Genomic DNA, 19,544 nt, shown 5'->3' with positions numbered 1-19,544 from the left:
CACAATTTACCAATAATTCAGACTATTATTTTCATCCAACCATTTGTAATGTGCAGGCACGCCGTGTTAGTTGTTAGCAAACCTTGCAGTGGGTTAAAGTAAGAGCAGGTTGTATTTAAGTAGACCACAGGTTCCAGAGGGTGCAAATTAGTAAAGACTGCAGGCGCAACAGTTCGGCAAGCTGGGGCAGAGCAAGACGAAGAGAAAAAAAAGAAGAGCAGGAGAGATAAGGAAAGAGGGCCGTCTCCATTATTTAAGTCATGCACAGAGAAATGAAGGAAAAGGTCAAAGAGGTGAGAGAGGTGGGTCATCCTTCATAGATCTTCAGTCCCATGATGCAAGCTGATGATCCTTCCCAGGAAAACACTTCTTCAAAATCAATAAAAAAAAAAAAGGCAGAAGCTGTCAGGCAAAGTAATCCTAGCCTCGCCCTTTAAATGTTTAAACGGCAACATATGTGCAGGAATAAGAGCCCCTGATGGAAAAACCTGCTTTGACCATATGGTCCCCCCAGCTGGAATTTAAAAATCATCAAAGAGGGAAGTAGTTACATAAGCATCAACACCTGAGACGCAGAGGAAAGGTAAGTTGACGTTAGCTATCCTGTTTCACCACATGCTTCAAAAACAGAGGCAGTGTTCACCTCAAAGGTCAAAGCAGGTTAGAAAGCCAGCAGGCTCAACAGTGGAAGTGAATAATGACTAAAGCGACCCCTTCACTGACACATTGTTGTGAAAAGTATATTTCATTTTGAGAATTGTAGAACAACATGGTGTAGAAATGTAGTTTCAGAAAGAAACGGCCAGCATGCTATGGAACATATTATTCAACAACCAACAGTCAAATGAAGACAACACAAAATATCACTGAAATAAACCGAACTTTTTAATAAAACACTATGCAAAACTTACAAAAGGCAGGTAAAGCAACATCAGACACTACTTCCTCATTTACTTAAATAATACTGTCATTCTGTCCCTTGTGATCTGTTCCACAACATCGACTATTTGAAGGCTGTTTGACCTGTGTGTCTTCAAAGATTTGTTTATATCTCCGGCTTATATAGACCATATGTTACCGTCAACTTGATGTATGTATAGGCCATTTAAGAAGGTAATTAAAGAGTCGACTGAAACAGGATGTAAAAATGTTTACTGACCTGAGTGCATAGCTTTAAAACCAGCACAAATATTTACAAGTGATAATATATAAACATCCTTTAACCAACCAATGCAGCATTGTCTCTTCAAGAGACTATAAAAAATCTTTCTGCAGGAGATGCATAGCTTACAGGAGGCAACCTTTGGTAAAGGGAAATGTAACTAACTGATCACAAAAGAAACAGTAACATGTATAATCAAAGCAGTCTTACTGATTAACGATGCCATTTGTTTCACTTAGTCGTTTCTTTTTAACTTAAAAATGCAAAGAAAAGCAAAGAAAGCAAATGTCTGCAGGGATAACAGGCAAGTTTTCTTCAGTTTTAAATAAAAGTACCAGAGAGCATTCAACTGAAACACAACATAACTTAATATATACAGAGAGTCCATAAACAGCACACAAGGCCAACGTGTATCCTCTTGAGGCAGAGATGGTTCTTGTAGTCAGGGATGAGGTGGGTTGTAGGCAGTGTTAAATGGATGATGACGCACTGTAGTGAGCACTACAAAAGCAAGTTTGGTTGAGGAGTAGTAGTTGGTAGTAGTAGTAACACCAGGGAAGAATGGAGGTTGGGGAAAGAGAAGTGTGAGAAAGCCCAAGCTGCCAAAAAAACAGCTGGACGTTTAAAAAAAATCAAAGGCACTGAGGAAGGACACAAAGACAGGAACAGGAAGCCCGAACAGGAAGCGCATCATCAGTGAGTCAATAGCTTAAGCCGCGTGATCCAACTGACCAGTAGTGAGCGCTCTGCCGTTGTGCGCTTGGAGACAGGGGCCACAGGAGCCTTTCTCAAGTCCTCCTGGTAGGGGATTGTGGCGCTGTTGTGGAGGTCTGAGTTGGAGTAGTAGCGGCTTCCCCTGATGTGGTCAACTCTGACTAGTTGGCGTTCGCCAGCTGGCCTGTAGGGCGGGGACACTGAGGGGACCTCCTCTGCAATGGTGGGGATCCTCTCATTGCTCAGGTATCTGTACAGGAGGTCTTCACCTAAAGCAGAGTGATGATGAGAAGTATTCAAATTGCTTTAAAAAAAAGGAGGAACCAATGGTTTATACCAATTTACATAAACATGCAAAAAATCTCATGACATTGACATTGTGGTAAGTAAGACATTTGTTTAGACCACAGCTTTAACCCCTGTCCTATGACTCGTACTTAAGTCATGTGAACATGTTTTGAGGTTTTGTGCAGTCATGTGTTGGCGTTGTCTTTAATCTATTTTGAAAAGAACAGTCTTGATGGGGGTTGTCACTGTAAAGTTTAGTGTTCATTAAAATGAGATATTACTAGTAACTAGTTAGTGGATTTGTTGCTCGTCGTTTTGTTTCTCATTTGTATGCATCGTTGTCAAACCATGAAGTTGTAATCCTCTCTTACTAAGGGATAAACATGAAACAGAGGTTTCCACCTGAGAGTGAAAGCATGCTTGTTCATACCTTTCCTTCCCTGTGCCCAGGGCTTAGCATATGGATCTACAATTCCAACACAGGTGTCCACTGGCATGGAAAGAGGCCGAGGCTTCCCTAGAGACAAGAGTTAAAACATGTATTAGCTGCACTATTTGAAGATCATTTTTATTGTATTTCCATTGGTGGACTGATTCTAAGATTCCCTGAATACATGAGAATATACTGACCACGAGAGGACTTGTGCTCCCTCATTCTGGGCTGAATCACGTTGGCCTCGATGGGGCAGCCGACGTTTAGCTTGTGATAATCTGTGATGGTGCAGCGCCTTCTGCTCTCCTGGTCCAGGAAGGAGTTGGGTGACTCAGAGCCCTTTGGTCTTTTACTAATGCTGGAGAAGGAGTCAGTTCTTTCTTCTCTGCTTGGAGAAACAAATGTTCATTACTCATTAGTTTCCATATTTGATAGTACAGTGAAGTGTACCACAATAAGAGGGATTTGTATGCTAGTAATGTATGTGTGTGTGATTTCAAGTGAAATATAGAAGACACGCAGCTACAAACTATCTAGAAATGTAGCTAGCTTTTTAAATCAATATGAAGATGTTCTGTCATCTTCCTGGAGGTGGAGGATGAAACAGCTGTTGCATAAGGTCTATGGTAGGACTGGTGGGAGGTTAGTGGGCTGGTGAAATGCAGAACAGAAAGTGCACTAGGATGGGAGGAAGGTTAGGCGACTCCTCCATCATTAAGGAGGAGGAAATTTGGCAAAGGTGGACTACAAGTGACTGGATCACTCAATTTGCAGTGACACTTATTCCCTCTATTTGTTTTTCTAACAGTTTTGAAAAGTTAATTCATGGTGTGTTAAGTGTGATCCAACTTTTAGGACCTAAACTAGATTTCCTAAAAACAGAAGCTTTGCATGTGAAATAAGACAGCTCACCGTGGAGTGTAAGGCATTGGAGGAGGAGGCGGGATGTATAAGTCCATGATAGCTGGCTTCTCCTTTTTGGTTGATCCGTTAGCTGAGCTGCAGGGTGACTGGGTTCTGATCATGGAGGAATTGTTCTGAAAGACACCACACAGTTATCAGGTCGATAATATCACCTCAACATACATTTATTAATCAGTTAATGAATGTTCCTTTTTCTCACTAATTCTTCTCTTGCAAGTATTTAGAAATGTTAGCTGCTCACTGTTTTCCCCCCAAAATCCGACTAAATATGACTTGCTGCTAACTGGGAGGAGTTTACCGCATGTGGTGAGACGTTTAAGTGCTTGTGTGTCTCCCTGCGAATAAACCGTCTTGTTTGAGGTACGGAAAGATTGTTAGTGAAGTCCAGAATAGCTCTTTAGACGTGTACTTATAGATGTACTCATTTAGCACAGTTTTGTTTCCCAACACTCAACAACATTGTGCCCTTCACTAAATGTACGCTGCCAGTCTAATCAAACCGAAAATGACATGTCTGATGATATAGTGCAGTAAAATGTGATACATTCATGAAAAACTACATCAGATTTAGGATCTCATGAATCATTCCCTTTCTTTCCTTCTCTAAAGTCCTCCCATGAGTACAAATTATACTGTATTACAAAGCCTGTGTCATTCCTTCCTGAATCAGGGTGTGTGATTTGTGTCTGTTTTGCCCTCTGGAGCCTTATTATCAAAGATAAACTGAGATGTCTCACTCTGATACCTCTTACTACTTGTTAAAACAAGATGCTGGTGGACATATTGACATGGGCCAGCTTTGTGCAGAGGGAGGCTTTGTTGTTTTAAAAAACCCACTCTAACCTGATAGCATCTCATCTTGCCTTCTCCGGCTATAAAACGGGCTACACATGATAAGACGGTGCCAGAGCCTGAAATTTGGTTGTCTTGGTTTACACAGTGCTTATTGTCTGCCTGTCTGTTGAAGGGGACTCAGGTGGGGTGACATGGTTAAAAGCGAAGTTCAGCCTAATGTGTTCACATGAGGGAGAATAACAAATTGGATTACAGTCGAATAACCTTATTAGCACAATCTATATGATCTAACCCTGACCTCTCTTTGAACAATAGTCATTTAGGGTGTTTCCTCTTCGCAAAAAAAAAAGCCGTTGCAAATACAATGAATTATTTTAAGTCCCTTTGTTGTATGTTTATTGCAGCATCTGGTCACTTTCCTTCTAATAAACCAGATTCAATCTAACCAGGCACAGGTGAAATAGGCTGTCAGCTTTATCTCTCAAACTGAATGACGTCATGGGAGTTTATTTGCCTCAGATGTTGCCCAAGAAGACAATGTTGTTTTTTGGTTCAGCCAAGCGGCACTTTCAGGGTGGCTTTTGACACTTGTCTGAACATGCAGCTTTGGAACCAACTCCCTAAAAAGCTGATAATTGTTTGACAATGACTAGACGCTCAGGCTGTTGTTGATCTTTCATAATTAAGGAGGATGTGTGGCAGGTTGCGTGCGGGTGAATATGTACCTGTGGTACTGGGGGCTTCCAGCGCATGTTCTTGAGTGGGGCGGGGGTGAAACCTGTTGTGCCCGAGGGCCTCTTCTTAAGGAGCAGAACCACACCTTTAGGGTCCTCCCTCAGTTTGACAACCAGGTATTTCAGTTGCCAGCCCACCTGTTTAACGGGAGGAGAAAAACACCATTGATATTGCATTCATATTTATAGCATGTACTTATATTGACACCATGTATGATCAAGTGAGTAGACTTATTCTTACAACTGTCTGCTGGTTAACCTGGATCACCTCATCACCAGCATGGATCTTCCTGCTCAGGTCTGCAGGTGACTACAGAACAAACAGAGTAAAAGCCGGATAAACCACAATTCTCCATTCAAAAGGAAAAATCAGTTGAAAAAGGAAAGCAGTGCAAGTTCAAATCGTGAGAAAACACAAACACTCTCTGCGTGTATGAATATCAGTTTAATTGTTTTTTTGCGTCACACGGATGTCGAACAGGATTAACTCGTCACTATCGGTGATGATTCAAGTCCTGATTCACAATTAAGGACCGGAGGCGAGGACACGACCGTGGCAGTGATGCTGGTGTATTAGTCACCGGCTGTTTGTCTCCGTGTCGGGAAAGGTAGGACGTCTGTTTTGTGGAGGCTGTTTGTGATATTTTACTGGGTACTGGAGCTCAGAAACAAACAATTCCCATTACAGATGAGCAATTCTTCACTCCTTCAGATAACTCTGTGTGCCCTCAGTAGAGGAGGAGGAAGAGGAAGATGATGAGGAGGATGAGATGTGGGTTTTTTTAACAAGACACAGCGCATTGTTTCGACAACTTTGATGCAAAACCCACAGTAGATAAAAAAAAAATCCTCAAAAGGTTTTTCATAAGAAATAACAAAATTCTAAGTGATGAAATCAAACATATGATTGGCATTGCAACTAGTTGGCTATTTACAATGCTGATCATATGTCAATCTCAACCACAACCAGTCCTTCTCATTTCTTCAATCACTGAAGTTATTGCAGCATGAGAAGGGGGCCGAGTGTCTTGTGTTTATTATATTGTCATACTCACATGTTCTGTGGTCCCTGTGATGACATGTAACCCATCGTAGGTAGACTTGATGTACATTCCCTATGCGGAAAGAAACACATTATTAATGGTCTGAGTAAAAAAAAAAAAAACGATACTCGTAGGGGGAGAGGAATGTATGACAGAGATCTTGGGGTCACAATTTGACACACATTGCATGGATTCCTGGCCTTGAACTGTAAGGCAGGCATCGGGTTGTAGACTGATTTTTTTTTTAAAAAGAGAGAGAGAATAATAAAAAAGAAAGTTCCCAGCATTCCTTACCAGCCCCTCTCCTGGTTTGATATTGTTCAGCTGGACTTCATCCAAGCAGGCCGACTGGCTCATCAGAGGGTCAGAGGTGGTTCTCACAGTCTGATCACAGATGCTGTTCAAAATCTTTGACTGCAGAGGAAAATACACAATAGAATGCAACAATACATTATTTAAGAAACACTTAGCTCAAACAAACAACTAATTATGATTTCAATTGTTGTGCAAGATCCTCTAATACTAGTATTATTTATAAGAACCATCTGAGATATGGTACGTTCAGTTTGTTGTACTCCCTGTGTACCTGCTTGCTGTACATTGCAAAGCTCAATGAGCTAGAAGGGACCATTAGTAGGTTGTAACTGGACATACCAGTGCATGAACAACACTGCAATAAGTCGTGTACACACTACTCTGCTTGTTGCAGAAAATGAATGAGTTAATGCAAACTGTTCTGGGGCATGCATACTGTATTGGTTGAACACATAGTGATGTAGAGTTGATCTTATAGTGACAGACAACATAAAGAAGTGTGAGTGTGATAAAGACTCACAGGAGGCAAATAAATTGCAGAACAAGCAAAAGGAGGTGATGCAATGTTGGGAACAAAATATGAGAACAAAGACCAGAACAAGACAATGCACAGTTGCATGAAACAAAGAGCTGGACAAAGATACTCTGCTCTAATGTGGACTGTACTTCAGGATGTATAAGAGAGAGACAGAGTGCTAGAGGAAGCCCAGTGTTAGCCCAAAGGGTCTGGAGAGTGTCAGCAACAGGAAACATTGATTGATGGTGGGGGTGTATTAGAGCCGCCTCCTTTGCTGGCAATCCTACGGACCCGTCTGCTCCATTCACTCAGAAAACTGACCTTTCTGCTGAGAGCATGTCACAGTCGCTATTTTAAAAAAGGCATTTACCTAAACAACCAGCAGACCTGTGCCTCCAATAAAGAAACCCTAGGGACTCATTTAGCATACATTATGGGTAACAAAGTGAAGAGAAGCAGTACACTTACAACTTCCAGGATCTTCTCCTCCATCTCGTAAACACTGCAGTCCTGTTATAGAGAAGAAGTGAGGACAGATTAGGCTTCTGAGAAGTAAAGAGGGGTTAGGTAAATAAGATATAATCAGCATTCCAGATATAGAACTGAGAGAAAAAAGGAGAACAGCCACAAATAAACAGCTTTAGACTCAGATTACTTCTCTGCCTAAATTCTGGGGAAGCTGTAAGTGCATAATGTTCTGTGTGGTTCAGTAAACTGTACTGGAACATAAATGCCATACTAACATACATATAGTAACAATGTGCAGATGACATGGTGTGGAACAACCCAAGTTAAAAAATATAATGGTGTTCAGAAAGCCCTCATCCAAATAATGCGTTTGTTTTCTTGCATCACTGCTTCCCGCAGTTGAAAGTGGGTGGGCTTGTGGGAAGACACAGTAGCTGTGACCCTTGTTGTCTGGGGGATGAACCAATGATAGAATCTGCAAAGTCAGCCGGGAGACTGACCACCGTTCACTTCCAAGTCTCCCAACACAGCACTCATAGACTGCAGCTGGACTAAACACAGCTGAGGCAACAGCCTCCTGCAACAACTGTGTTGTTGGCGGTGAAAGGGCCTCTGGTTAAGTGGGGGTGAGGGGTGGGGGTTCACTGTGCTTGTAGGGGGGCCCTGCTTGTTTATAGAATGGCTCTTTGCTCGTAATGCCCAAAGGCAACTCGTTCATCAAAACACAGGTGAAATGCTTCTGTCAAAACTTAAGAGCACAGAAAATCTCCTCCTACATGTCTCTTATTTCATGAGAGTTCTCGCAGGCCACAAACCTTTGTCAGTGTTAAATAAAGAGAAAATAGTGTTTGGGTCCTCACAGTATTAGAGACATGCATAGGCATGTGCCATGTACAAAGCCAGCTCTGTTACTCTTTGTAAATCCATTGTGCAGACAGCCAATGGGGGTCGAGCAAGTTTTTCCATATTTCCATAGCTTGCACATTCCACTGGGCTAAAGGGGAGCGTGTGTTTTCAAATGCACTTTGCTTGACATAGTGTTGGTTTGTTTGCACAGACGAGATTTGCATGGCTGTCTACAGCCGAGAGTGATGGCTTCACATCAAAGAAGAAGGGATCCTTTGCTCGCTAAAATTATTTTGTTTCCATGCTTCAGAGCCTGTTTGACTGAGCTGGTTTGGTGAAGTCAGATACATGTGACTTTGCCACGTTTCCATTTTTTAGGGGAGGAAAATAACAAGCCAGTGTAAACAATAAGTAATAAAAACTTAACGGTTTCATTTGACTTTTATTTGTCCCAAAACTATGTTTCTATACATTCATTCTCTCAGGCCAGTTGAGAATATATGGAGGCTTATATGGAGAATTTGGCTATGCTTGCATAAACATGCAACTGCATATTTCTCTTAGAGACTGTCCCTTGTTTGGATGACTGCACAGTAAACAGCCAAGATGGGAGAGCTAAAAATACAAACTTTAATGTTTAGAGGTTGTGAAACAAAACAGTATCATTTTATGCTGCAGACATGGCTTGGCACATCTCAAATCAAGCTTTAACATTCATGGAACATTTCTCTTGTTTCATAGCTCCATCACATCATGTGAATAACACAAGAAATCAAAACGTAGCGCTGAGAGAAGTTGAGGGACAATTCCCTGGGTGTACTGATCCCTCACATTACAGACTTGATCCCACAAACTGTGTGGATCAGATGACTCTCTGTACGCTGCTCTCTGGGCCTTTGATCTGCCACCAGAGTGGATTTGCATGGTCGAGCAATGAAGTGGCAGAGAGAGAGAGAGAGAGAGGAGTGCTGGCACAGTGCAGAAACCTGGAGGGTAGCAGCCTTTACACCGGAGTGACATTAAGTCTTTGGACTAAAAAGTACGAGACATGTTCTTCTGACTCCGTTTTTCATGAGGTATTATTCACATGTGATGTATAAAACTGTTGAGTTCAGTGTTTTGCCTACATAATGGAATCTGTGTTTTATGTTGCTTAAAATGAAAATAAACCTTATATCTCTCCCAACAACGCAGGAGTGTGAAGCACAGAAAAAAAAAGACATGGGGGATCGATGAAAAATGCGTTTGTTGAAAGCGAATGACCTCCATGCTGAGGGGTCAGCCAAGATGGGTGATGCGTTCACAGTTTTATGGCTGTGGCCCTATTGTGTGTGTACACACAGGATTCATTCAGGCAGAACATATAAATTGTGTGATCTGAAAAGCCCTAATTCTTGGCTGAAGTTCATGAACAAGCTGGGCAAACCTCCGGCATCCTCCCCCATCATAAAACTAATCACGGTGGCGGACTGCTGTGCAACCCACTTTATTAACCAGTGGCTCTTACTCTGGCCTGCATGTTACAAAGAGAGTATCACAAAATCTTCTGCAAATTGAGTTACTTAAGTTATGAGATGATGCTTGAAATAAGCATCGCATCCACCACTTTGAAGCTATTCTCTGCTCAAGTCATTAGAGGGAACAGAATGGCTGCAGCCTTAAAAGACTCTTTCAGCACCTTTCAGGAGGTTTTTTTTTCTTCTACACCATAGCCTCTCCACTTCACATGGCAGTGTGGGAAATCTATACCCCCACTTCTGCTAGATGACCATGACCAAGACACCCACAGTAAATCACCAGAGGCGCTGAAATCCCAGACACTGGTGGTGAAACAGGCACTCTGGGAAAGACATTTATTTTGATGCAATAACCTTTAAAAAAAAAAAAATGACACCTGCAGTCTCAGTGGCCACTTTCACTGGCAGTGTTAAATTAGTTACTTCCTATGTTCAAGTCAAAACAATTTGAGGAGAACAAATAATAAAAGCTAACGCCTTTGATACTGAGCAAAAGGCAACTCACCAGCTGCCTCTGTTTTAAACGTTTAGAATCATTTACCATTGGTTGTATGAAACTGACAAAAGCAGACACCCTACTGTGTCCTGATGCAATGCAAGAGCAACTCTCTGGCAAAAACAGTGTATGGGTTTCTCCATCTCTGTTTAACAGTCAAAGGTCTATCTGGCAGTCTCATGGACCTCCTCCTCATCCTTGCATTAAACCTTAACGCAGGAAGTGTTTTCAGACCGTTTGGTGTCCTGCTGCGAGCATCTTAGAGAAGCAAAAACAGGAACCACATGGCTGAGGGAGTACAGCAGCATGCGGAATGTTGGCAGCCACCTTTAAGAGAGCGCCAGCGGGTTTTATGAAACTGGAAACACAAAAGCAGCGTTTACCATTAAAGGTCCCCACACGAAAGGGGGTCTCCTCATTAGGCTACAGAAGGGGAAAAAAATAGCTCAAGAAAAACATCAGTATTTGCAATAATATGCTCAGACTGCTGGCTTCAGGGTTATGTCATGGCTGCCAGACCACATTTCCCATAACTCTCTCCTTCTGCACTTTATACTGAATGTCTGTGCCCCCAGGTTGGTTTGTACTCAGTGGAAAAAGCCATTGAATGTGTATGCATCTGTGTGTGTAGGTTTGCCAGAGGCTGGATACACGTGTGCTGTTGAGCGAACTAGCGTGCAGACCTGTTGAACTGTGGTGGTGAGCTCCAGGCACAGCTGAATGATCTTGTTCTTGGTGGCTGTGAAGTCACTGATCCCTGTAAGAGGTGTCCTGTGAGCAGACAAAGAAGGAAAAGGAGAAGATTAGAAGCAGCAACGGGCAACAGAGCAGCAGAGTCACATACGCACAGTGTACATGCACCCTGCAGAACTCTGAAAATAAAGCATTTTATAACAATGTATATGATTCAAACAGAAACACTAGACAATGACCACATCATGAGGCTCAACTGTAAAATGTTATACATAAGAGCTTGGCCATGGAAAACTTTAACCACATTTAGTTATATTTAAAATGTGTGGTAACCATTTTATTATCAGGGTTATAATTTTAATTTTTTTTAGCAGTATAAAAGTGGGATTGTTTAACGAGAGGCCCTTTTCAAATACTTTCCTTACCCCATTAACACATTTCAATAAACTGCAGCACTGTATATCTGTGAAAAAATGTCATTGTCTCAAATAATGTCCACAGAGCATTGAGGCTGTCTTGAGGGCAGCACTGTGGTGGAGAGCAGTTACATCGAAAAGGATGCATCACCTTGATGATGTCCTGTATCATCAATCTTATCCATATCTTATTATTTCATTCGGATATGACAGCAGAAGTTGAGAAAAACACAATAAATCAACCATAGTATTTTTTTTTTTAGTCTAACTATTGTGTTCAGGCAGTCTGAGCAGAGACCATCAGCTGGCATAATCCTAAATCAGATGATTATTTTATTTTAAAAGAACATGTATAATGTTCAGATTGAGTTAAATGACACACAGTATTAACAGAGAACCCTAAATGAAACCATCTGCAAAAAAACAGTTATTACTGTGAACTCTGCAGATGTAATCTAACCAAAATTTTAATTTCAAGCCATACAATTTGAAAAGCTGTTTTATTTCTACCATCTCAACATAAAAACATTTAAATCATGATGTCATTTCAACAGCTTTAGCCAAGCCTGCAAAAAAAACTGAAGCTTAATTTCAGAAAGCTAACACATAATCCAGACAACCTGCTTAACATGCCCTGCTTTTATGTTGTGGTGTGATTTGGAGCAGGTCATTGGAAGAGCACGGTGGACTCTGTATGCAACCCCAGATGACCTGCTTTTCTTGGCCAGGGGCATGGATACTGTATGTTCAAAACTATTCAACAATTCTGAGTGCACAGGTAAATGGTAGCGATGTAAATGTTGCTACCTGTCAAGCCAAGCCAGGAGGCTTTTTGCAGCACCAATCAGCTCCACCACAGACGTAAGGAAGTCGTTGGGGGGCTTTCGTGAGGTGCTGTCATCATATGCAGGGCTATTCCTGCGGTCGGATGTGGCCATGTGCAGACTGTTGGTGGCAGCTCTCATCCTCACAACAAGATTCTTCAAGTTGTCTGTCTCTACACCATAGTTCTGAAAAGAGAATTAAAACACCATTGTAACAAGATCAAATGAAGATGAAAAGCAAAAAAACTTGAACCTCAGATCAAGTCAAGCAACCCTACTGCATAGTCTAGACATGGAAGGTACTTTTATCAGAGTGGGGAGTGTCATTACCAGGAAAACAAGTTGATTCCTGCACAATAAGAGTCTGCAATAATTTCTTTGACAGATATGATTGAAGTGCACTTGTCTGTGAGGATGGCTGGTGCATGAAATTTCCCACCCGTCTCCATGTTTGTCCCAGCGTGTGCAGGAAGGGTGTGCATGCACATGCCATCACCTGACTCCGATCAAGCGGAGCAAAGTCTGCATTCTTTAGCCTGGGTAGTTTCCTGCTTTTGCATTCCTCAGATTTATAGGTTATTGATGTGCACAAGGCAGTTGAGCATTGTGTCTCAAAAGGTCACTAAGTACAGTACAGACCAGCTGTGCACTTAACCGCAGTCTGCAGAGCAGCAACACAATGCATGTGTTTTTCCTTGGCTGGTAAAAATGAGTGTCTGAGACTGAGCATGACCACCTGACCAAGGGCTGTTTTTAACATCTGTGCAATGTTTTGATTGAATAATGTGTTGGTTGAGGGTAAACAGAAAAAGAGTAGCCTGGCTCCTTCCCTAGTAAATATCAGCTTACATGGTGTTGCATCGCTGCCAGTAGTGTTTCTGCACGTGTGACGTACCAGTTGCTAAATATGCTTTGCAAGGAGTAAAACAGCACGTGTTTGGGACACTACGAAGGAAATCTGCAAGTGGTTAGTGTGCTTTTATTCCACTGCCTCTGTCCAACATGAGCTTAAGAAAAAAATGTATTTCACTTGTTTCAGTTCCCGTAGAAATAACCTGAAATATCTGAACTACTCCAACAGTAGCTCTAGGAAGCCGCACTCTCACGCACTTGACATGAAATGGATTGTTTATATACCTCTTATCATGTTTAAATACACAGAGGATATACAGAACAAAAATAAATTAACCATTTAATGGTTCCGCTTCTCCTTCAGTGGAACTTGAAAGCAGTGTGAGCACTTTGCAGATCACACGTCTCGCCTGGCTTTTTCATTAGCAGGCTAATCACACAGTCACAGCAGCTCTAACTGGCTCGCAGATGTCCAGAGAGCCTCTGTCCCACACTGCAGCTGAGCTAAAAGCCATGTCTGAGGCCAAAACCTGTGGTTCCAGTCAAATGCAATTTTTCATTCTCATAACAGCACTTGGAGCCAAATCTTCTTTCTTTCTTTCAGTGCCTTTTTATAGACATTCAGTTAATCTAGAATCAAGATGTGTAAGCTCGAGCAGAGGCTCGTGAGGGGACTAAATTCTGGTATAAGCATCCTGGGGAGAAATGGAGAGCGGCTATCACAACAAAGCACTTCCTGTCCTCGCCACAGGCATTACATGGATCTAACTTGGCTATAAAAGATACATATGCCTGTAGGCATAGGGTGTATGACTGTGTGTGTGACTGTGTGTGTGTCTCAGTCCCTTTAATGTGCCATCTGAGGTTAAGTTTAACAATATCTTGGGACAGATTCCTCCCTGGGCAATGCTAAAACACATTTTCAGTATCTCTTTGGCTCATGATGATGCCTGACCATCCATCATATTCTGTATGTTCTCTAGCAGCTGCAAACAGCATGTGTGTGTGAGTGTACGTGTGTGTGTGTGTGTTAGCGTGCATGTTTGTGTGCTTGTGTGAGTGTGAATATCATGTGGTGCTGATTTTTTGTGTGGGTCACTTGGGTCTTCGAAAAACCAGAGAAGAGTTGGGTTTCAACTCAACTTGGACTCTGCAGAAGACATCATGTCTGAGAGAAGTCCAATAAAATTAATTGAAATGTTCCCCTTTTGTCCCCAGACAGTATTTGGCTCTTGATAGCTTTGGGTGAAGGAGAGGAATGAGTTTCCTACAGGGCTGTGGGGTTGTATGTCAGGCCATCATTCTTCCTGATTTAGCTCTGAAACTACAAAAGCTCAGGTCCATGAAATAAATATGGTACAATTATCAGGCACAATCAGCACAAATGTACTGTATGTGCACATGCTTTTGAAGCAAAGTGTCACAAAGAGAAATGTTTCTGCATCAACAGGAAGTGTCTAACCTAACAGTAAACAAAAAAGGGAGAAGAGTGGGGGGGGGGAGTGTGAGAGCTTGTGGGGGTTCTGGGTGCTGGTGGCCTGTGTTCCTGTCGGTAGCAGTGACCTTGGCTCAGTCAAAGCTAATTGAAGGGGGGCCTCACTTCCTCCCACGGGGCCTGCGGAAGACCACAGTCTCATTCTTAATAAGAAAGCCCCTACCAGACAAGAAACATTTGGCTGGACTGCTTCAGACAGAGGAGAATGGTTGCTACCGTAAAAGCCGAGCACTCCTGGCCCTAAGTTACATAGAATAGAGAGGGAGGGCTGTGACTCAGATGTAGAGTCGATCGCCTCTCAACTGGAAGGTGGGGGGGTTTGATCCCCAGCTACATGTCCGATGTGTCCTTGGGTAAGACACTTAGCCCCAGGTTGTCTGCAGCAACATATGAATGTGTGAATGAGATCAGTTAATACTGATGGACACTTTGCAAGGCAGCCTCTGCCTCAGGGTGTGAATGTGTAGGTGTGGCCTGCGGTGTAAAAGAGCTTTTGAGTAGTTAGAATACTAGAAAAGCACTTTACAAACTAAGTCCTTTTACCATTAACCATAAATACAGTGTGCCAAATATTAATTTACTGAATATAGAGTCATACTATACTAGACTATACAGGGCATACAAACACAGAGTATCACAGCCCGTTTTAGGGAAGAACAAAGTTCCCATGCAGGAAAAGGGGTTCACTTAAAACAACAGAACCATGCCGAGAAATCAATCTTGAGGCCAAATTTATGAAGGCGCTCAACAAGAAAACTACTCGAGATTTCACTGCCTTGATGTTGAGGTTCTGGGGTGAACAAAAATCTGGTCCTGATTACTGTGGTGGTAAAAGAAAGGTTATGAACCACAGGATGTACAGAATGGTACATATCCCATGATGAGTAAATCTATCAAAACCAAAAGGGCCAATACGTGCCAACTGCTTCAAGGCGTCAACTACCAGGTAGAGGACACACTGCTAAAAGATACATGAAACACTACCTATGCTTTATGCATATTTAGAAGAAATACTGAGTGAAAATTATGCAGGATACTTTTACGTCAGTACATCATCAGATGGTCAGTGAAAACCCCCACCTTTAGGAAAAGATGGTCCTATTATTAATATCATTCTCCCAGTTGAACCTGAAAACATTCTGGTTCGACTTTTTTTTATCAAAGATGTCCCAGTATAGTTTTAAGGTTGAAGCTTGAAGCTCCCATTTAGACTCAAGATAATAATAGATTCATTGTGACCCCAAACATACAAAATGGGCCAGAAAGTGAGATGTAATCTCAATTATGAGTGTTTTTGGCAGATCCAAAGCTACGTTAATCATGTGTCTGCTTCACACATTGTGCTAGAAAAACATCTAAATAGTAGCTTTACTGTGCTGAGGTGGCAGATCACTTACAAATCAAAAGTTTTAGCCATAAAATGTGTTAATCCAAAACCCTTTTGAGCTACAGCCTCAATACATGATGCAGCCTCATGTAGGAGAAGATTACAAATGTAAGTTACATCAGGACAAAAATAACCAAGCCATAAACGATTACTGTAAAACACCTTTTAAGAGATGTATGAAGTCTGAAATGCTGACACTGATCGAAACGCAGGGACCACAATCTGGGCTTTTTATGACACAGGAAGTGATAAAACTCCAAATAGATCCCATCTGCCTGAAAACCTGGTTCTCTTTCAGCTGGAGCATGGATGGTTTTCATTGCTCTTTCATGCTCACTAGCTGAAGGAAGAGACATTTTTGTTGGCAGATCAGCTTGGAGCTGTGATGATGGACAGAGGGTCAGCTGGTTTGCTCCCAAACTATGATTGAAACAGTACCAAGATGGCTAAGGGCAGTGGACAGATTCAATAATGGGAATGACCTGACATTTACAGCTTTTTGTAAGAGAAAAAAAACACAAATCTAGTTGGACCTTTTATGTATTTTGTGTATAAAGAATTTATAAGAAGGAGCTTTCCTCTTATCCATCAAACAGATCAAACTATTTCTCGTTGCTATACGATAACCATCAGCTACCCCTTGTAATCTCAAACTATTTTAAACTGCCAAAAACAAGCCCAAGGCCTCTCTGACTGATCTCTCCGGATTTCTGAGGGACATAGCTATTCCCTAATGTCCTAAGGCTTCATCATGTGCTGTGATGCCTCAGCATCCTGATGGGCTGTTTAAGAAATGATCTTTTCTGCACTGTGAATGTGGACACTAGGAGCAAAAGGGGGAGGGGGACAAAATGACCAAAAGAGAGCCTCTGCTTTGTAAATATTATTTTTTTAAAGATGAGCCTGAGTCCATATAACATGTATACATGTTACTGTATGAAGACATGCATCATAATAACCATGCAGCCAAGACCTACTGACCAGAGCACATAGTAGATCGACAGCCTCCAGCACCAGTTCTTGATGTCCAATCCTGGTGACGCCGAGCTCCTCCAGGTCTTGATGTGTGATCTTTAGTAACTGCTCCCCACTGATCTTCTCCCGCTCAAAGTTGCTCACATACTGCTGCAGGCTGTCATCCAATCCTGGACACACAAGAAGTAAAAAGCGGGGATTCATAAATTGAACATTGAAACACAAGGCAATTTACTTACATTGTTTTTAATTTGCAAGCGTTTATGGTATGAATGCAAAACCCCAATTATTGCCGAATTCAGATGAACTTCTTTATGTGTCACGTTTTGATGACTCCTATTAGTGTGGGTGTGGGTGTTTTGTGTGTGTACAGTGCAGATAAAGAACAGGTGTGACTGCTATCTTTGCTAGACAAACACACCATAAACAGGGAAACGGTTGAGACCTTTAAGTCTGTTGGAAAGGTTAAACAACAGAGGGCTATTTTTGTGAGTATGTGGCTAAGTGGGTGTAGACGGTTTTAGGGATGTCCCCTTACTACAATTCAAAACACAGAAAACTAATTTGATGGACCGTTACTCAACCGGCTGCTTTGGTCTATAAAGTACATCAGCATATAACTCACATAGGTATACTATTACTGTGTGCTTCTGTTATTCTATATGGATTGAAATACAGTACTTCTCCCCTCGCAATACACACAACGTGTCCCTCAGTTTCAAGTAGTGTTGATATACAACATAGAGAAGAACAAGCCTTTGTATGTGGGTGTTTGTGTGTCTTGCTATGGGTGTAGAAGTGAACGCCATCTTTTTCGCCATCAAAGAGCTCACAGAAACGGGGCAGCTGCAGATACGTGGCCCTGCGCCCTGTTTTTCTTTTTTTTCTGAGAGACCTGTCTGCTGAAAGACACTCTCTCACTCTAACCATATCAGTGCCACACACACATATACACTCCCACACTAATGATATTCTTAAGGATGAATTTCATGTCAAACATTCAAGTCAAAAAAGCTTTACCGTTTTTAGGCACATCGTGTAACTTAACCTCAGATAACTGCATATACAGTATTTAAAATGCAGGGCATGTACTCAGGAGTGAAGACCCACTGGGTGTGTGCTGTGCTCACTAAGTCCTTTTTGTGAATGGCACCTCATATCTTTATGGCTGTGTGATACTCAGGCTGTGCATGAGTATACATGGGGAACTTGATACTGTGTACGTGTGTATATCATGGTAGTTACTTTCTGACACAACTGGATAAGATAACATTTATCAGAGCATCATGTTACACAGAGCATGACTACGCATACTGCCGCACAAAAACACATTTTCTTTCAGTTAACGTGGAATTCTAACATTTTATTTTGTACAGTTTGAGCTCACTTTAATTAAGTCGAGTTTGCTAGTGGTGAAAACTGAAATAATGCAAAGTGTGAACGGGTTTCATTATAATGCTGCTAACCAGGGGTGGAAAAAGTACGCAACTTTATTCCTTGGGTCAAAGTATAGATACTCCTGGTCGAATATTTCTGAAAGACTGTTGAACACAAAATAATAATCCCCCCTCAAACCCCCACACAGGACTGCCTCAACAGACTGTGCAACATAATGCATCATTACACGTGCAATATATTTGATATCTTTTATTGTATTTTATACAAAGTTTCTTTTATACCTATTTATGTTTGCACCTTTCATTTTTATGTAAATACTTGCTGCTGTTTTTATCCTGCACTATGATGAGCCAACTGCAAAGAAATTTTGTTCTTAACTGCACTGTAGGGCGCAATTTGAATGACAATAAAGAAAGTCTAAGTTGCTCAGTAAGACTTAAGCATTCAATCTACTTACATTTTTTTTTTTAATCTTAAAACATTGTTTTACTTTTACAATGCATGAGTTCAGTCAATATGGCTGTACATTCTGCTACTTATGCTCGTTTAGAAAACATTATTTTTTTTAACTCACATGCTACAGATCTCAGATTTGTAGCTCCAAATCAATAGGAACAATAATAGGAACAACAACAAAAAAGCTGATGAGCAGAACAAATGTCAGCCAGGCAACTTCTCTATTCATGTTCTTATCTTTGTTCCTGATGCTTTACTTATCTGATGACCTACAGTATGTAATCATACCCTCTAATGCAGGGCTTCCCAAACTTTTCAGCCTATGACCCCCAAAACGACAGGGCTGGAGAAGGGGGACCCCGACTGACCCTGAAGGGGGTTGAAACATAAAATTGTACACAAATGCAGTAATTGGCCTTTCCTGACACTGGTTTAAGAATACAACAGCCTAAAAACCACAATATTATTGTGTATAGTAATTAATTCATAAGAAAGGCTAGAAGCAGAATAAGAGTGTTCTCTATGTTAAGACTGTAGCACTGACTGGATACAATATTTAATAATGCAGTGGTGATGTCTGTGTGTTTTTGTGCATCGTTATGTGTGAAGGGCGGCAGACACCTACATTGTTGCTGTTGTGCAAACTTACATTTTAAGGATCTCTAACACATTACTTTCCTTTCAGCATAAATCTCTCATGACCATGGCTTAATCTTTGATTGAACACATTTTATGTTATATTTTTACAATAAGTGGTAAAATATACCATTTAAAACGATCACAATAACACAACACA

At 41.5% G+C, this 19,544-nt stretch overlaps 1 protein-coding gene across 1 annotated transcript in view; it reads right to left on the bottom strand.

Moving 5' to 3' along the window:
* Positions 1 to 19,544, bottom strand: part of LOC132992840 (connector enhancer of kinase suppressor of ras 3-like) — a 45,912-nt gene that overhangs the window by 13,447 nt on the left and 12,921 nt on the right. Inside the window, exons 2-13 of the mRNA XM_061062369.1 lie at positions 16,901 to 17,064; positions 12,169 to 12,371; positions 10,936 to 11,023; positions 7,394 to 7,435; positions 6,388 to 6,507; positions 6,106 to 6,165; positions 5,292 to 5,360; positions 5,042 to 5,188; positions 3,510 to 3,634; positions 2,795 to 2,982; positions 2,595 to 2,681; positions 1,895 to 2,145 (exon numbers count right to left, since the gene is read on the bottom strand). Coding sequence (XP_060918352.1) covers positions 1,895 to 2,145; positions 2,595 to 2,681; positions 2,795 to 2,982; positions 3,510 to 3,634; positions 5,042 to 5,188; positions 5,292 to 5,360; positions 6,106 to 6,165; positions 6,388 to 6,507; positions 7,394 to 7,435; positions 10,936 to 11,023; positions 12,169 to 12,371; positions 16,901 to 17,064 — 1,544 coding nt within the window. The remainder of the gene's footprint in view (positions 1 to 1,894; positions 2,146 to 2,594; positions 2,682 to 2,794; positions 2,983 to 3,509; positions 3,635 to 5,041; positions 5,189 to 5,291; positions 5,361 to 6,105; positions 6,166 to 6,387; positions 6,508 to 7,393; positions 7,436 to 10,935; positions 11,024 to 12,168; positions 12,372 to 16,900; positions 17,065 to 19,544) is intronic.

Source organism: Labrus mixtus, chromosome 18 (assembly GCF_963584025.1).
Source record: "Labrus mixtus chromosome 18, fLabMix1.1, whole genome shotgun sequence".
NCBI lineage: Eukaryota > Metazoa > Chordata > Actinopteri > Labriformes > Labridae > Labrus > Labrus mixtus.
The sequence above is the reverse complement of the archived record's forward strand: the minus strand, read 5'-3'. Positions and strand labels throughout refer to the sequence as shown.